Source organism: Parambassis ranga, chromosome 2, assembly GCF_900634625.1.
Source record: "Parambassis ranga chromosome 2, fParRan2.1, whole genome shotgun sequence".
Lineage (NCBI taxonomy): Eukaryota > Metazoa > Chordata > Actinopteri > Ambassidae > Parambassis > Parambassis ranga.
In genome coordinates, this window is record NC_041023.1 from 26,512,338 (window position 1) to 26,532,198 (window position 19,861).

At 40.4% G+C, this 19,861-nt stretch overlaps 1 protein-coding gene across 1 annotated transcript in view; it reads right to left on the reverse strand.

Annotated features, from left to right (window-relative positions):
* Window positions 1-1,770: 1,770 nt before the first annotated feature.
* slc41a2b (solute carrier family 41 member 2b) overlaps window positions 1,771-19,861 on the reverse strand; it is a 30,365-nt gene continuing 12,274 nt past the window's right edge. The window contains exons 9-11 of the mRNA XM_028399183.1: window positions 13,655-13,786; window positions 13,025-13,173; window positions 1,771-4,296 (exon numbers count right to left, since the gene is read on the reverse strand). Coding sequence (XP_028254984.1) covers window positions 4,111-4,296; window positions 13,025-13,173; window positions 13,655-13,786 — 467 coding nt within the window. The 3' untranslated portion in view covers window positions 1,771-4,110. The remainder of the gene's footprint in view (window positions 4,297-13,024; window positions 13,174-13,654; window positions 13,787-19,861) is intronic.

Sequence of the window (19,861 nt, forward strand, 5' to 3'; positions counted from 1 at the left end):
TTTAAATCCAGATTAAGTACAGTAAATTAAGCAATTTAATTCAAATGACCATACCATTTAAATTGACCTGAAATAGATTTACCTTTATTAGTTCCATCATACACAACACAATGGCTTCATTAGATTGAGTGTCAGGCTCTCAGGCCTTTTGCATTATGGTGCATCTTAATGTTCCTGTTTTGACTGGAGCCAACTGTTGGTGTACCTCAGCTTGACTGACAGGACCCACAGACCTCTGGAGAAGTCTGTTTCCAATTAGCTTCTGTATGAAGCATCTATTGTTTTCCTTAAGGTGCTGGGGGGGGGCTGACTGCCAGACCTCACAGAGGTCAGGTTTCACAAACCCTCTGGTACTGTCTGGGTCACTGCTGCTCAGCCTCTTAAAGGATGTAGCCCCAAACCTTTAGCTCTAACCAGCGCTACGTCCTGATTGACCTTGTTAAAAACCTACCGTCTAGACACCGACAGAGGTATGTTGTTAAACAGAACACGCGTTCACAACCCAGCTGAAATATATTAATCATAAGTTCCACCTCCATTACTGAAACAGCTCGGCCTGATGCATGCCTGGCATGAGAAAGGTGGTTTTTTTTCAAGAGGTCCTGTTGTTGTTATTGGTCACATCAGATCCTCTCAGCCAGCAGGAAAATCCATAAACATGAGTAATCTATAACTACTGCCTCTGCCTTTGATCACATGAGAGGTAGAAAAATCCATTTGAAGATGCTGCAAAGTTGTGAGGAGTGTTGGAATGCTCCTCAAAGAGCTATGGGAAATCCATCAGTCACACAACTCAGTACTTTGAATTTAGACCAGGCACATGGTGTGTAAGCGCACCCTTTACTTCTGATCCTCTTAACAGCCTCTTCCTGCTTCTGAGAAAGACACACATTGTGACATTCAGCTTTGAAGCAACATCTTAATTTTAGTGTGCCAGCTGCGCTTTTATCAGCTCTTGCTTGTGTCTTCATCTTGTACAGCAGCTCTTCTGCAGCACTGAATCGATTGTGAGGCCACTTCTGAACAAACTTTTGATGTTCAGTGATGTTGCAGCAAGAAAGGGAAGGAGCTGATTAGATGTGCATCCTTTTAATCATCACCAAGAAAGCAAAAATGCAACTGATGACACTGAGACTGTTAATGAAGACCTATTGAGAACCATGATGAGAACCATGATGAGCCTCAATGCCTCTGATGTGATATATCACATTGTCAACCAACTTTAAATCAGTCATGTGCACACTGCTGTAACTGGATTGACACATGGTCAAGGATGAGCTTACTTTTTTTTTTAAATGAACACAATAAATCACCTTAATCTGTAAAGAGGATGTATGCTTATAAAAAACCTAATTCCTCTATGCTGGCATGACATCCAACAAAGGTCTCCATCTGCCCAATAGATCTGACATTTTCTGCCTAAAGGTAGCAACATTTCTGTGTATTATACCCAGACATGCTGGACAGACTATCTGTGATGGCTGTATTCCACACTTAACATGAGCTGCTGTGCTTGCTGAGGTGGACATGATGATGTGACACTGGTGCATGGTATCCCCAAACACTTAGGTCAAGAGAAGAGGATGTGCATTGTCTGCTTGTGTTGTCATGGAGACCACAGTTACATCGAAAGCTTACTTCAGGGAGATAAAGAAGCATACAGTTTATTTCTGTCCTAACTCCTGTTTGTCCTCCCTGTCTGCTGCAGCCTGCTGCTATTCTCTCATACAGTAATTTCCTGTGAGGCTGCACAAAAACACCCAGAGATGCTTTTCAAATCATCAACATTTATTGTGACATTTTTTGGCCCGTGTGAACCATAAAAGCAAATAAAGAGCTTCATTCTAAACAGAATATCCGTCCATAATCCAAAGTGACATCACCCCCGAGAATATGATTCATATCTGCACGCCTGTAATTAAAACAGTGGATGTGTCAGTTCATAATGAAACTCATCCAGTACAAAAGGAAAATCATTGCACAGTATTACATTGCAGTGGAAAGAAAATTGCATTAATGGCATGACAGAGAGAAAATACCCTTTTCAACCAGAGAATCTCAAGAGGCACATATTGGAGTTGAAGAGAGCCACTGGCTACGTTCACATGCGCACAATATGCTGCTGAATAATTTGAGCTTTAATTGAAGAGTGATTTTTTTTAAAAGGGAGATGATTTCCCCCTGTAGTCCCTGCTGGAGCTGCAAGGACTGGTGTAACATTAGCCTGCTTCGTCCAGCAGAGATCTGAAAACCGCTCAATTAACTGGGCATGCACAATTAAAATATGCATACATGTAAACAGTGTGTGATTGGTGTGCAGCACTTACAGTCCGGCGCTGTATAAACCTAAATATCCCCTCCATCTCTACTAGATGCAGGACAAACACACACAAGGAGAGAGTGAAATTGAGCACAGGGAGGCTGTGTAAATATACTAAGGATTTCATGGTTTGTTTTAAAAGAGGACACTCACACACTGAAAGATAAGTGGGTGCACAGATACACATTAACATCTCAGCTCTTTGGTCCATCCACAGACTGCTCACTAAGCTCTGCAACTCTTAGATTTAGTTGTTTCTGCACATTTAGACATTAGCAGAGAAGAGTAGCTGCTCAATCCTGGCCACCCACTGACATTAGCCGATTTAGCTGATAAGAGAAAAATGCTACCATTAGCTGTATGAGTTGATATGGGGTTAAAAGGGCCACTAAAGGGCTACACATTTTATAATGCTAAAAAACTGAGGCTGAAGCTGCATCTGTTCAGTAAGACTCAAATGTACTGCAGAGCAGTGTTATTTGTATAATACGTAAAATCAGATTCTGTTTATGCATGCTAACTTTTGATGGATTTCAGAATGAAACTTATCATTTATTTATTTTTATTTTTTTTTTATTTTTGGCAAATGTGAAGGTAACGTTAGCTCCAATGTACAGACAGAGCTGAATAATGCTCAGTCTCTACTAGAGACATTGAACTAATTAAGCTAGACGTAAACTCTCCGTGTAGGTGCTCCTGCTGGCATCCATACACATTTGGTGTAAGACGGCCAGTCTTAGCCACTCTTCAGTAGAGTCAGTGGTGCAGCTGGGGTCCTTGCAGCGAGGGCAGAGGCTTGAGTTCACCCTCACTCACTTTATATAACTTCAGCACTCAAATAATTTACACAGTTTTTAGTACACCTCTTTTGTGGCTGCTGGTAATAACAGAAGACTCCTCAATTCATAGGATTCACACAGCAGGCAGAGGCTTAGCAAAGAGGCTCTTCTCAGCTGTTCAGTACTGTGCAGTCTGGCAATCAGATACTTTTATGGTCTGAATAATTCACTCCAATGCGAGCACCTCTACTACACTGAATCCTGTTTTGGCAGATATGGCTGATCAGCGTATAAACATGACTTGACTCAACGTAAAAATGCTGCACTGTTGGCCTACAAGACTTCGATTCTCCATTCCCAAAACAGAAAGGTTAAAAAGAAAATACATATTAATGCTGCTCAGACACATAGAAACCAGCAGAGGACAAAAAAACATATAAAAACATGAAACATGAAAATAGACAGTAAGAGGAAAAGTAGATATATCGTACCATCAATACAAATTCATGGACCCTTTAAACATTTTTAGGGACAAAGACACCAGACATCACCTCTGTGTGTGGTTCCCTGTGATGAGGCAAAGCCCAAACAGCAGGTTTAGTGACAAAAAGAGTGGTAATATTTCTCCCAGCTAAAGAATTTGTCTGAAGAAGACCTCCAACTGATGCTCGGCTGCCAGATAAGACCACCTTACAAACAGCAGCGAGGTTTCCTCTGCGATGTGGGTGGTGGCTGGTGTTTTTCCCCCGCTCTTCCAGCAATACAATATCCAAGTGCTTTGGTGCAAACGATGCATATCAGAATCGCTACTGAGAACAGTCTAAATATAAGGAATATAATGTCTTTGGGTAGAAAAGAAGCCAGAAGCTGAAAATAGTTTTTTAAACCCTCATGTGGTTTTAGGTTTCATTCAGTATGTGAAGCTGAGGAATGTGCTGGCCACAGACAGCGAGCACCCACATTACCACAAGGCTTAGGGGTGTGAGAAGCTGGATGGCAGCACCTTACTTTTCAGTCACCCACATCGCTGTCCTGGTCTCCTATGAGCCACAGAAAGTGGAAGCTGAGGGCCAGCAGGGCGGTGCCCAAAAGGTCGCCCAGAGCAGTCAGGTAAGGGATGGAGAAACTGTCCGGGTCTTTGCCGCTCCGCCACATAGAGTGCACCATCCAGTCTGCTATACACAGCAGCAGCAGCACCTGGAAGGAGAAAAAGAGGAGGGATGAAGCTTGAATTATACACCCACATGGAGCCTCTGCTGTTGTCTACCTGAGCAACCTGTCTACAGAACACTGCTCTGCTGCTATGGCAAGTTTCTTTGTTTACTTGTTGAACTTCAGACATGATGAGTTTCACAGCAGCAAGACGACAGTATTATTCATTTTCACTTCAAACGCCAAAAAATAAAACACACATTAAAAAAGACGCTTCCAAGCCTTCCTGTCCAGTAAGAGATCTGAGGTCTTTATTCTCTTAGCTCCAAATATAACATGATCATGATACCAAGTAGATGGACACTATACTGTAAATTACAGTACAGAAGCAGAAATCACACTTAGGGCAGCCTTAGATGCAGCCAAGATGAAGATGTCTAGAACCTCCAGCTTGAAATTCAAAACTGCTTTTCAGAAATCTAAGGGAGACGTTCAGCCATTTTTACTGATCATCAGAATAGGTTGGGTCCACAAGTTGCAGAGGAAAGACACCTTTTCTGTCACCACAGAGTTGTGCATATTATGTGTTATATTTATTCTGCTTTAATTCTACACTTAAATAGGACTTTAATGATTCAAACATGATTTAACTAATTTACTGGCAATAATGAAAATAACTAATAATAATGGTTAGCCTGAATTTGACAACTTTCATTTTTTTTCAGTTTTCATTCAATACTAAAGAATAATGTGGCAAAAAGGGCAGACAAATAAAAGGCAGTTTTGTTTTTACCGAAAGAATACAAAGAAAAGGAAGACAGAGATGTGTTATCATGACTTGAAAAGGACTGAGTGCTTGAAAGTGCTATCAACACTTCAGACGTAGAAGGGATTGAGATGAGTACTGGATAAAGCAGCAGACCAGGAGATGAGTTAGGAGAGAAAAGTGTTATTCATACTTTCTGTGCATGGCGATAGAAAAGAGAATTCTATTAAAAGATAAGGACCAGTCCATAGTTTAAGGGGAAATAAGCTGTCCAGATTTGGCGCTGCAAACATAAAAACAAAAAAGCATTACAGTCATTGATCCACACTGACATGCTAAGTGTACCAGCAAGGGCGAAGGTATCAGAAGAAGCAGGGAGAATTGATTATGGTAATCATCAGCAGAAACACACACTAATGTATGACTTGTGATAACCTGTTGACAGTCTTTGGGGGAATTTCTGTGAAATGTGTAATACTGCTGAACAACATGGCGTCTTGCTTTCTTGTTCCATAATCACCACAACAAGAAGCTTTCAGACTTTATTCATGAGCATGGATGTCTCTTAATCTTGACGACAGGGTGGCGCAGTTGGACACCCTGTCAGTCTGTGATTGCTGCCTTCGTAGTGTCATCTCTTTCTGAAATGCCACCAACGATCAATCTTTTACAGTACACCGCTTCCATCAAGAGTATTAGTCTGGTCTAACAACAAATAAACAGAAAGAAAGGCAGAAAGGAAATGAGGGGGAGCTGTGTGTGTGTAGTTTCAGGGCGCCAGTTTTTCAAGGATCAATCCCATTTCCAAAATGTGGCAAAACAAATGAAAAATGAAAGAGTCAAATCTCACAGAGTGCTGATCCATCATTCACTCTCTTCCGCCCTCTCGCCTTAATCAAGTCTGAACGCAGACAGAAAGCAGAAGCATCTCCACAATAAAACTGTTTGATCCCCTGAGACGGCCACATTTGCTAGCATCTGCTTTTGTGTCAATTTCTCTAATTACAGTCCACTTCCATGGGTGGCAGGAATAAACATACAGCTGGAAAATGAGTCTTAGTTGTTCTGAAACATGTCAGACCCAAACATGCACTAACAATTTGTACACTCATGTGTGACCTAAAAATCACAACAATCATTTATGTACCAACACAGGTCCATCTGTCAGTTTCTGTTTCTCTCTGAATATCCTCATGAGTTCACAAAATCTTTTAACTGCACAAACTCGTTGTAAATGGCTCATTTCACCTCGATGAGCACCACCTGTTCATTAATAGCTCCATGTTCGTGTGATTCATTCACTAGCACAAGTGATGTCATTAAACTGTAATACACAGCTTAATGTTCTGCTACATTTGTGGACAATTTTCATTATGAAAATAGAACCAGAGAGGGACACAAGTGATTTTATGAGAGTGAAAGTGTGCACACTACAATACACAACAACTTCAGACATAAGTCTGACCTTTGTCTGGGGCTGAGAAATGAAGCAGTCACAGAAAAGTCAAAAACTGCAGTTCTATCAGTGGCCACTTGAGGCTGGCTCTGAAAGCGAGTCCATCGACAGAGACCTTGTTCAACTGTTTAACAGATAGCCAAAAACATGTTTACAGCCTGGCACCAAAACAATGTCAGTAGACCTGTTCAAATTATGTTAATTTTGGTTACATATTTAAAGAATGTGAAGAATTAAATGATTAAGGGACAACTTGGGACACCACTAAAATCTCCATTTGTCATTCTTGTAAATCCTCTAACTCTGGACACAGGTTTGTAGCAGACGTTTAGACAAAAATATGTGTTTCTTCTAGCACTGGTGAAAGAGTAACACTGAAGATCCAGAAAAGCACTGCAAGGTGTCTGAACTATGCTTCAAGTTGGCATTTTATATATGTAGAAAGGCACTTTCTACATATACACTTTCTCACCTCTGGATATAATGCTCTGTTTGATTAAGGCAAGGCAGAGTGTGTAGGTAGGACACATCAGCGTGCACACTAACTTCTCTAGGTGGGCTAAATCAGACAAATTCCCATGAATTTGTACTGGGTAGGTGGCGGCAACACTACAAAGACTAAATGTTCCCTATCCAACATATCTGACATGCACACTTGCTTTGAAATACAATCTCTCCCTAAGTGAGTGGTCAGAATGTTTTCAGCTAATCACTATACACAGGAGGTGGTTGTTTTTTTTCTCAGTGTAGGATACTGATTAATTTTAACTAAACACATTCCCTATGTGGATCTGTTGACTGTCAGGGACACGAAGCTTCCTCACATTTCTTCCTCAGCTCCTTCTGCCTCACTGAGGTATGCGACATACAAGCAAAAACTCCTGTGCTCACAGAAACCTGCAAATCCTGCCTGAACAGAACACACACAGTATCTCTTAGTGTCACTCTATTAGCTACTGGAACAGTGCAGGTATTTATCATCTGGGGAGACATAATTGGATTTAGCTGTACCTTTTTGAAATAAAGGCACACTGAACTGCTTGCTTTGCAGACTGTAACATGCTGTTTCACACCATTGATTCATTATTGTACAACAACGTATTTTACTGACTACTGACTCTAATAAAATGAAGCACAGGGATAACCAGAATATACACACACTCAGGTGCCAATCAAATGCATATATATGGTTCAAGGTAAGACATTCCATTCATAATATTTAATATTTTTAATCAAGTATGAGAGCAGGTTAAATGTCTACCCACTGTAAGCTCTGCAAAAGATGTGCACTGTGCGTTACAGCTTAGGTAATGCTGTTTTGCCAACATTTGTCATGTTTTATGGGTACAAATATGCACATATTTAAGAATTACAATCAAATGTAGATGTACACTAAACACATAGTCTTAAAAATAAGTTGAAATTTTGACCAATGTATCTCCTTTATTGCCAAAAAATAAGTTAGACTAACATGATTCTGTAAAAACCTTCAATTCTATAAAATCAGGTCTTTATTTCAACTAGGAAGCCATTAATGACTCACTCACACCAGCAGTCACATCACAAATAATAAGGCTGTCTACACAGAGCAGAGAGGAGACCACATGAGAGATTATGAGAAAAATAGAAATATACTTGAAGAATAAAAACAATCAAAAGGGGTCAAAAGGGCCAGAGAGAGACAGCACCACTATCTGATTTCAGCTGTATGCTACTTTATGTGTTAGCAGCCTGCTGTAGTTATCCCTTAGCAAAAGGCTTCAGTTATTTCCCCCCTGCATTGCAAGCCACATTGGGCTTCACACAGAGGGCCCAGTTAAACATTTTCTGGATTTTGTTTTTACTCTAAAGTTGAAGTCTTCAGAGAGGCTAGTCTCACAGCTGTCAAGGCCAAATCAAGAAAACTGTAAGTGCAGACATGTAACAGAAAAGAAAAACATCTTTATTTAGCTTTCTCACCCTGTCCTGAGCTGATTCCACACCAATGAGTGGTCTACACCTCGCTGAGTGTTCTCCTGGACTCTGAGCAGCTTCATAAAAGAGAGAAATCTACCTTGCCTTACATACCACCTCCATTCAACCTATGCTTTCGCTTCAATAGACCTATTAAACTAGCTGAAACATACCTGCTCAGTGGCTATTCACAGTGCTACAACAGAAAATTCAGTCTGAACGAGTGGACTCCTTTGAGGTGTATATTGCAGTACTTGTTTTCTTGACCTCATGGTGGGTGCTAGATAATTGGCAATGCACTTAGCGACTCAAGTAGCATCTAATAATAGAGATTATTAGTGTCTAACTTCAGAGAGCCTGCAGAGCAGAGCTGAGTGGTTCAGAGACCAAAAGCTCAGCTGACAGCTCAAGCAGCTTTCTCACAGGTTAGATTTGCAGGATTCCTGATCCTAACTGAGATAACACCGATAATGTCTGACACAAAGCCTTGACTAAAATCATAAGACCTTGGCATCAGAATAGGAGACTCTCTTAGTACCTTTAACACATATACTTTGTGTTTGACCCTATAACCTTTGACCTTTGTGTTCTTTAATGTCCCACTATCATGACTCTAATAATTATTGTATTGCTATAATCATGTATATTCTTCTTTCCAAATATAAAGTTACTTGAATTCCGAACTGTCAAAGTATGGTCCTCTCATCTTATCTGACACCTCTGCAACTTATTGCACTGTGTTGCCTGGCTTTCTTTTGCATTGCCTCATTGATAGTCTGGGTATGCTGTGTGCTAATGCAGCCTTATAAACTGGTGAAGTTTTCATGTCTGCAGGTTTATTTTCTGCCATAGTTGTGTAAAATCATCCATGCTTTCACTTTAACTACATTCTAGTCTGTACTGTGTGGCTTGCAGAAATATCACAATGAGTCGGGCCTTTCTGCACAAATATTTCAATTTTCTCCTCTTTTTCCCCACGGCTCTCACTTTAAATCGAACATTATCACACCACACCATGTGCAGCTTCCCCTTATCGCTGCTATTGATGAAACAGGCGGTTACAGCACTCTGAATGTCACTATCGAGCTCCACCATGTTAACCAACATTTTTGCCAAATTGTGTCTTGTACCATGTAAAACACATCAACAACAACAATGTGCTTTGTTTGGTCAAACAAGTGTCTGTGTTGGTTTTTGCCAGTCTGATAATTGACATGCAGGCCATGTATGAATTAAAGATTTTGTTTCGTTCAGAGGTAATAGCCAAAATAAAACAAACCAGCATGCATGATGTGATTTCACTCTCAGATGTGCAGTGATACACCGGGGTCGTCTAGGAGCAGGGACAGTGGCTGACAGCCATAACTAAAGCTGCTGCCAACCACATTCAAGTGTCTAAAGTGAGCCATTTTGATTTCTCTAATCCACAGCTGAGTCGACAAATGCTTTTAACCAAATGTTCTACACAGAATCAGGGATTATAGATCATTATACAGGCAGACCATCCCACACCCTAATTTTACACACTCAAAATGTAGAGTTTATGTTTCACTGTCAGGAAGCATGATGAGAGTAGCAGAATTTGTATCATTAGTTCCTGGGTTAAAGTACATACTGTTCATGGTGCTCAAAAAACCTACACATTTGTTTTCAGACAGATAGAGAGCTATACTCAGGCCCACTTATGAACTAATGAATGCAGTCACTTTGCATTTTTCTGGTCTTACAGGGGTTTAAAATGTGTCTAAACTGCAGTCAGCTATCAGTCTGACAACTCAAAACAACACTATGGGGTTTCTGGAGAAATTGCTCGAGAGGTCCTCCTACAGTCTGATGAACACAACTGTCTGATACAGCTGTAAACTCTGTAAACTGTTACTGTCCAACAGTACATTGATGACAATATTACTTTATTTTAACTGGTTTTCATTCAAATTGATTGTTGTCTGTCCGAGGTGGTTCGGCTTCACAGGGCAATCACGAGTCAAAATCCTGTTTACAGAAGGTGCCATTATCGCTGACCTGCATTGCTATGACAACAATTCTTTTCAGCTCTCGCTGACATTAATCCTTGTTTGAGCTCTTCTTTCTTTTCTTCATCTGCTCACACATCACCTTTACTTTATTTGGTTTATTCGCTTTGCTTCCTACTTCTTCAGCACATCGCTGCCTCTCAGTGTCATTACAACTCAGTTTGCCTCATCTTCTGATAAATGAGGCAGGTGGATGTAACAAATGTAAGTAGCAAAATTGTGTAGTACATTTTTGGCACAGGTTCCTACCCAAACTCCAAAGATTTCTAGTGCCAGTGCAGACGATACAGACAGGAGGTAATATCCATTGTGAGTTAATGCACCATCACATACAGTTTGGAAGAAAAAAAACTCCATAGTGTTGCTGCCCTAAACCAATCCATGGGCTACAGAGACACATATTTGAATCTTTGTCCACAGAGAAGAACTGTGAAGGAAAATCTACATTTTTGGTCCTCTTTTGACACAACTCTTGTTAGCTTGCCATAGCGGCATTAAAAGAAAAGTCTGATTTTCAAGCAGCTTAGGACCATTACAGTGTGGGGAGGGTGAGTAATGTCTGCACTCCTTCCATGCAGCCTGCTTCCAGAGTTCCCAATTGATCTGCAGACTTTATAGCTTAATGCTGATCTTTCAGAGCTACTTTGGCATAAGTAGAAGAAAGAAGCAACCAAGAGTCATGCACTGCCAGTTGGCGACGTGAGCAGTGCAGAGCAGTCTCGTACCAGGCAGAGACATCTGGTGGACCAGTTTCTACTGGATGACAAACATTTGTAAAATTACAGGAAAGCTTGGGCCCACACACGGACAGGAGAGTGCTGAAAATGATGATCCAGGAAGAGGAACACGAACACAAGCATAGCATGTGGGCAGAAACAAACGCAGCACAGAATGAGAGCAACAGTGACAGTGTTTTGTTACAGCAACGGCTGTTTAAGTAGTAACAAGATAGGAAGGCAATGAGCCCAGTGCATTATGGGTGTTAAAAGTTTTACTACCCTAAGGAATACCACTGCCCATTTGCCCATGCTTTGTTCACCAGCTACTGTGTAAATGTGTCTGTCTGCTGTTTATCCAGAGCAGGGAGCATACAGAGGTTTTTCCTGAAAAGAAAACCTGCTGAGACGTAAACATGAGCAGGAAATGAAATTAGATTTCTGGGACAGACTGAATTCTGCATTGTGCTGCATTTTTACCTTTAAGAAAAGACTTTATTAATAAAGCCTTGCATTTATCCAAGGTACAGTGTAGCCTTTGTACAAAGTACAAAGATTTAATATGGCATCAGGAAAACCCAGGTTGGTATTGAACTTTCATTTTGTATGGTGTATTCATTCTAATAATTAGTGTCTGCTATTCTGTCTATGTCTGCACATATACACTGATGACAAAGTAGATGAGTAATTTCTGCAGCAGGCTTCAATAAACAATTATTCCATAATAATCATGTGGCTACAAAGCTGTGCAGTAACAACATTCAGAGCAGAATCCGGCTCTTGGATCCTATCAGTAAACTGATCAGTATTTCCCTCTAATGGTTGTAAATACTGGAGATGCATCCGAACTCTTTTTACCCTTGCACCCCTACAGGCTTGTCTCTGCCATTTGATGTTTTATCTGGGACTGAAGGACCCTTAAAAGTATCTCCACTGGCTACAAACCTAATTGATTTGGAAAATCTCCAACTCCTCAGTGGCCAGGATTACATCCTAATGTTCCATGTCTGCATTAAAGATTTAAGGCAGTCTTAAAAAGCCTGGGAGCACAGCAAGTATCCACAACAAGTACACAAAAACACACCAGCTAAATACTTAACATTCCAGACTTTAAGACACATCATGGTGCACCTGAGGAAGTCAAAGCAGCCATTCATAATTCAAGTCGCTGCTTCATAATTATCTTAACTGCTGCCAAAATAAAAAGGTACAGAAGTCGAATTCCTTCAGGCATTGCCCGAAACCACAGCACTCTAAGAATTCACAGGATGCACACACCTGCTTCTCCTCCTTCAATGAGAGTGTTAAGGAGGAGACATGAATCTACAGATCCATCTTTCTAAGGGACCTATTCATATCTCTCAGCAATGAGAAAATTGTGTTTGCATCCAAATAATAACCAAAATCAGAAGTCGCAGATTACGCTGAGTGATGAAAGGTAAATAAATATACTGACATACAAAAACACACAGATATCCATGCAAAGGTTTGCATTTACCCAGTCGTGATGAAATTTACATCATACAGGCTTTACGCTTACAGGCGGAGAAAGTCAGCTTAATTCTTTGGACTGGTGGGACGTTAATCAGACACGCTTCCTGAGGATAGCCAGTCCAGATGTAGCAGGTCTTAAAGTTACTAGACTGACATGTTGCTATTCTGGTTAAAAACTAGCAGATCTATGCTGAAAACCGAGGCCCTGTTTATTGTATATATCACAGTGAGTTAATAGTTAGCAAAAACATACCCATTGGTGTGTAAAAAGTCAACTGTTACTAAAACAGCACTGAGGTCTGCTGTATGAGGGGACAGCTGTGGAAAAGTCCTGTTATTAATATTATGTGCTTACCTGCAGCAAAGCAGCAGCCAGGTATACAGACGTAAAGATGGAAGTCATGGTGGTGTGGCCGCTCTTCATCAGGTGGATGGTGTATAGAAAGATCAGGTGACCAGGGATCACTAACAGGAGGAGCACCTGAGCAGAACGATGATTGGCTCCTGAGAAAATGGAGGGATGAAATGCAATATTAATTTTGAATGCCAGTGATCCATTTCTTACAAGAGAAAATAAATGTCATGCTCTTTATAAAGCACATGATTGAATAGCTTGGTGACAAACTGTGCTAGTTGAAGCAGTCCGCCTACCATCCCCTAAGATTCAGGGTCCCACTGGTTTTCATTCTAGACTTCCGACAAGGAATTAATTTAAAAGTTGGGGTGGCAGGAGATGGATTAATAGGGAACCAGCAGAGCTGCAGCTCACCATGACACGACCTGAAAGCTGTTTTTAAGTTGAAGCCTGACAGCATTTCTAATAGGCAAACTGACTTCAAAAGTGTACTTATGTGACAGATTGAAGGCTTCACAGCTGACACCAGCATACTATTAAAGCAATACACGTGAGCCTTTTACACCCACCGTCCCTCGTTCTGGCTCTTCTGATCTTAATTGAATGGTCAGCACGTTTGCTTATACTGACCTGTACCAAAGAACGTGCGGCAGGGGTAGTAGCAGCCCTTGGCCTCCTCAGGAACTTCCCCAGGAGCACAGTGGAAATGCAGGTAGGTGGAGATTCTGCTGGACTGAATGGCCACCAGGTTTCCCCCGATACCTGTATGTGATAGAAACACAAGGTAGGGTTCAGGACTGGAGCACAGCATTCAGTGATGACTCCCAATCAATGTCATATGAACATGATTTGTTGCAAAGTTAAATGTTTTTTGTTTTTTTTTTTTTAGTCGCACTGCCCTTGTATTGTTTTTGTCACAAGGTGAAGATTTGTAAGTTAATACAGAGCTTTGGAGTCCAATAAGCCTTTGAACACATCAATCTGTCATTCCAACTGGACTCTGTTAGTTCTCCAGGGTATTGGCCATGTCTTTTGAAAAGTCTGTATGACTTGTTGGATAAAATTATATATAAAAAAACAATATTATCATTATTTATAACACCTGTGCTGTTTATGATAAATGTTAGCAGTAGAAAACGTGTTCCACTGAATGTTTCTGTTCAGAATAAGGACAAAATAAAGAATAAGCATCACAGGTTTAGCAGCTAAACCATCAGGGGAATCAGCCTACAGAGGACTTAACCTGGATTTAAACTCCTACAATACTCCCACTGTAATTACCTCAGTGTCAGATATCTGATGCTCTAGTCACAGTTCCTCACATTACCAAGTTAAAAGAGTTCCATTTACTGTGACAAAGGTAGGTGACCACATTGTCTTTACATGTGCATCGGGGGCCAAGTTATCTTTATGTATGCAAGTGCATTTAAAACACTGAGACTGTGCTATATCACAATATACGAGATCAACTACCATCCCTGTGGGCAAGTGACTAAGTCATTCTCATGAATTTTACATTTACATGGAAAAATGAATGGGACAGTAGTCAAAAAACACTATTTAAACACTCTTTTACTACACTTTTACCTAGAAATTAATAAAATAAAAAAGACCAAAAAATGTTGTGTGCGTTCAAGGGGAAGCAAAAAGATATGCCCATATGGTATCTCCTTAGATGCTGTCAAATTTAGCAGCTTTGTGCAGCAGCTGTGTAATTACCTCAATAAACAGAGCTTTAAAGGTTTATATAATTACAGGCGTAGGAAACAAGGAACAATTTATATTTTATTTTACATTTTCCCTTTTGTTGCTTTTTATTTTTTTTTTTGTTATTTCTTGAGAGTTTTAACAAGTGATACTTTCTCTTTCAACATTTTGCATATTTCCCCAGGACAGTGAAAAGATCACAAACACCGTATTTCCTTCCTGTTAGATTTTAATTAACATCAAACAGATGATCAGTCATGAAAATGTGGACGGCATCTGTACTGATGAAACACACTGCTATTTTATATTCACATGTAGCAGCCACCACACCTTTTCTTTAAGAAGTGACACACAAACTAAGCTGCTGTGTCTGGTGGCTGAGCCCAGGAGGAGTGCTCGCATACATACAGATATAAACAACAAACTAGCAGGCAGGTGGGCACACAGAGGAGAAAGGCTCTGCTAAGTGTGCTTTTATGTCTGTAAAAATGGTCAGAATAGAACTAAGAAACACTAGAATAAGTTTCTTTATCCAGAGTTCCTTCCTATGGGTCCTATGGGTACACAGATCTGCTGGTAGTGGAACCTGTTTCTACCACATACAATGCAGTGATTCCATCCATTCCCAGGAAGTTTACACATACTCACAGTAAGAACAAAGGGCTGTCAATCAGTCCCCCTCCGGCAGTTTCATAGTCGTTAGCCAGTCGTTAGACACACCTGGCCCAGTCAGCCAGAACATCACAGGTAAGTATGGAAACATTTAGTGCTATTGTTTGTAAGTTTTTTAAGTTTTACCCAGACCCACCCACTGAGGTCTGTAACCACATATAAACCATGTTTCCCCACCAAACAGTTAGAACTGATGAAGCTGCTTGGATGAGCAGCGAAACGTCTTCTAGAAAACTCTACAAGTCCAGACGCCTTGCTTCAACCTTCTCTACGTATGATGACCTGGATGACTGAGAATCTTCATCAACATGACAACCTGTATACAAAGAACAAGGGGGAGGATATGTGTCTCAAACCCCCTGCCATCCAAATAGGCCTGCTGTGGTGGTGAGTATATTAAATTAGACACTGCTACCACCTCAGGGTGCTGTCCACTTAATTCAATCTATTGTGGCTCATTGTCTGCCTGGTGACATTTTATTGGAGCATTACCAGCGCTCCCACTGGGCCTGTAAAAGGACATAACTTCACAATGAGCGTTCACACTAGCTCTGATGCACCTTTCCCCATCCTCTCACCTCACACTGCTGCCCTTGCCATCTGAATATAACATTAATGCAGCAATAGTTTGATACATACTCACTGTGTTTTTTAAAATTGAGCAGAGGGTGGAGACATGTTTTTTTGTTTTCTAGAAGGATGTGTTCAATTTGTTCAAAACCACTGATTTTTTTTTAAAGATATGCATCCCAGGACTCAAGCCTTGGCACACATTGTCAGTAGTAATACAATCCCAGGTGTAACTAGGTTGATATCTAGGATTTTACAGGTAAACCGAACACCAGTTCTGAAAGTGAAGAAGTTAAATGGAACTCAGCCTTCATTTCCTTTATTATTTTCCATCTGACGATACACCTAGATTACATCTTCTGTGGCTCTCAGTTCATCTGTTGTTTCTCTGCCACTGTTATTCTTACAAAAACAGATACAGGTATCCAAAAAATGCAAAAAACTCAGGATCATTCCTTCAATGTGAATGTTTCCTTTAGTGTCTAATCTATATTTGTATTTTTTTGCCCTTTTCAGGTGTGACTCTAGTCGATGCTGTACGTTACATAACATGTAACATAAATATCTAACGATATATAGGCATTTCAAGGTATATTTGATGCTGTCAAAACATGGTTACAATTTGAATAATTGGCCACATGAATTGTGCCCTGACTTTGACTTCCTTGGAGACATGTTTTGGGGTAAAAGGGTGGAGGGTGTCCTTTCATCTCAGCAGGGGGACGAGGTAGCATGAAGGAGGTTTGGAGGCGATCTGGCTTATCCAGGTCACTGGGTCTGACGGGGAATGAGGCCGAGCAGGATGAGGAGGTCTGGGCAGCAGCAAGGGACTACAGGGGGTCTCAAGTGGGCTACTCTGCCCTGAAGGGTGGGAGGGGATGCCAGAGACAGCACCTCATGATTTAATTACATTTTGTATATTTGGATGCCCTAACATGAGAATGTGATATGATGAAAATAAAATATAATGGAAGAAAAGCATTGAAAGAGCAAGAAAAATGATTATTGTTGGTGGAAGTGAGATGTAAAGAAGGCAGGCACCTTATCTCAAAACAAACAACAGAAGGAAAGAAAAAAAGGCAAATATGCCAAGATGACAAGCAAAGATTAAAGACTGTCTAATGCGTGCTGTCGAGCAGAAAGATGCATAATACAATATGATATCTGCAGGTTACAGAGCCAGATCAAAGGATTTTTAAGACCGTTATAACACTTGAAACTGAATTTAAAATCAAAACAAATGAAAGAACACCAGACCCTTACTGATGCAATAAACTGTCCCTATTGAAGCAGATAGAATAAGACCAGGTACTTTATTTACTAGCAGACACTTCCTCAATACCTAGATTAAACCATCAGAATACCTCTTAAAACCTTTAATATTAATACAATTTAAGCTTCCACCAATGCCCCTGATTTCACTGTGAAATATCCCCTAAGTATTAAAATGAAATACTGGAGGTCAGTATGGTAAAAGAAGGTTTTCTCCCCCATCATTTATTTAACCTGTCTTTTCTTATCCAGCCCTACACCTCATCAACCCTTTCTAGTCACACATGCAAACACCATCCTTTCTCTGTCTCTGTTCTTTCTGCCCTGTCTTCAATTGAATTTTTTTGACTAGTACAAGAACAGCGGTGCATTTAAATTGTCCAAAATACATGAACAGACCAATTCAGTGATTCCTATAAGCCATGAATAAAATATTGTACATGGTAAAAAATTAAACTTTACAGATGCCTGGATATTTTTAAAAATAAAGCATCTTCAACAGGTAAGCACACACACATTAAGCACTCTCCAGCAGTTTTCTGCTGGGAACCATCTCGACAAAAAACCAATTAGAGTCAGAATCGCCTTCCATCTCGTTAAATGTCCCTCATTAATGCCATTTAATTAAAAGCTTATCTCCTGTTGTGGAGGAGCCAAAGCCCTGGCAAACGTGGCTCAGCCCGCTGGTGGTGGGAGATGGAAGCAAGGGGAAAATGAAGGAGGACCAGTTTTATGAAGTGGAGACAGACAGACTGCAGCTGGCTGCCCGAACCAAGTCTCATTAGGTAACTTATTTATGCTGAAGAGCATTTGGGGGTCTTTTTTTAGTAACCTTGATCAATTGGAGGACTGTTTACTGAGTGCACTCATTTCCTCTGTTTTCACATCCACGTACATTCACACCTGGGAGCAGCACAGCACAAGACAAATAGACTCTATGCTGCATTATCCATCTTGTGTATAAACACTTTGTCTCCATCTCTCCTCGAAGGGTCAAAGACTGCATTAATTAAAAACTGAGAGAGATAAATGAGACAAACAACAGACTGAGTTTCTCTCTTTCCACAGCACAAATGAGAACATCCTCATCTAGGGCTTGCCTGTGTAGTATGCAAGCTGCACACTCAAAGGACCTACACCCAGCAAATTATCTAAAGCTTCAACAATGTCTACCCTCACAATTAAGGCAGGCATTATCATCATATACACAGTACACACTGTGGTCATATGTTCAACAACAACAATCTGGAAAGAGGTACAGGGCAATCACATCACAAGCAGACTTAGAAAGACAGAAACAGACTGGAATTGGTATTTCTCCATTTCATCTATAACAAACACACTATTTTTCCTGCCTTCACACTATACAAGCTTCTTATTATCCAGCAAATACACAATGTCATGTTCACAATTGTTTAAAAACTGCACACAATTAATGGACACATGCCGTTTCCCACTAAATGAGCTGAGCTGCTTTGATTGTCTCATTTATTTTTAGCAGTGAAGTGGCTTAGTTGTGTTAAATTTTGTACTATTTTTCAGTACTTAATGGCAGCAAGAAAAAAAAAACGTCAGCACAATTTCTTTGCACAAAGCATAAGGACAAGCTCTCTCCGAATGCAAGTTAAAAGTTAAATTGAGGTGCTCATTAGGATAGGAAGTCCTTAGAGCTATTTAACTAATCAGAACAGTTAAGAAATAACACATAAAGATTTTGGACCAACAACTGCTCTGTAACTTTCCTGCTCTACCGAGCCCTTTCCTGTCTTTGTATTAGAATCAGTGAAATGAAACCACACACTGGAAGCAGCAGCAAACCCTGCATGCTACACCTTATAATATGGATGACAGTGATATCATCTATACCATGACTAGCTATCCGCCACCTGGACCAAACCGTGGAAGAGAAGTGGACTATGATGCAGATGACTATGCCTGCACACACTCAACTGATCAACTGATCAACTGATCAACTAATCAATCAATCATCTATTCCCAGAGTGGGGTCTTTGCACTACAGTATTCCATCACAAAATCAAAAGAGATCCCACTATTATATTTATTATTTGAGTGAAACAAACAACAGGAGAAGAAGCCCCTTGTCACTCTTTTTAAAGCATTTTTTTGGATACCATCTCCATCTGTGAGGACACTGGGGGTGAACACTGACCAATAAAAATAAGTAGCAAATCATCTTTACAGAGCAGTGGCTTTATGTTTCTCTATACAGTGTTGCAAAGGGACACTTTGTGCACAGAAGCAGAGCCAGAGATTATGCGAGTAAAAGGTCACCCTGTAGGCACATCTACATGTATGATGTCTGCTTAGCATAATGACCAACCGTAGCACATTATCCCTTACATATATGATGTTACGATCCAATATACACAAAATTACAGGCTACTTCTATAGGGCATGTGTGTCCTGTACTGCTCAGAGGAAAAATAAAGGATTAAAGTAATCCTATAGTAGTGGTGGGATTTCTTTGCCTATGTGCATGTCTTTTGCAAACCCCCTTAGATTTAGGTAGCTATTACATTAGTCTATTCTTTGACCATATTCTCCTTGTCTGCTCGTGCCCTGGGGCAAGGAAATTACATATCATACAGCTACACC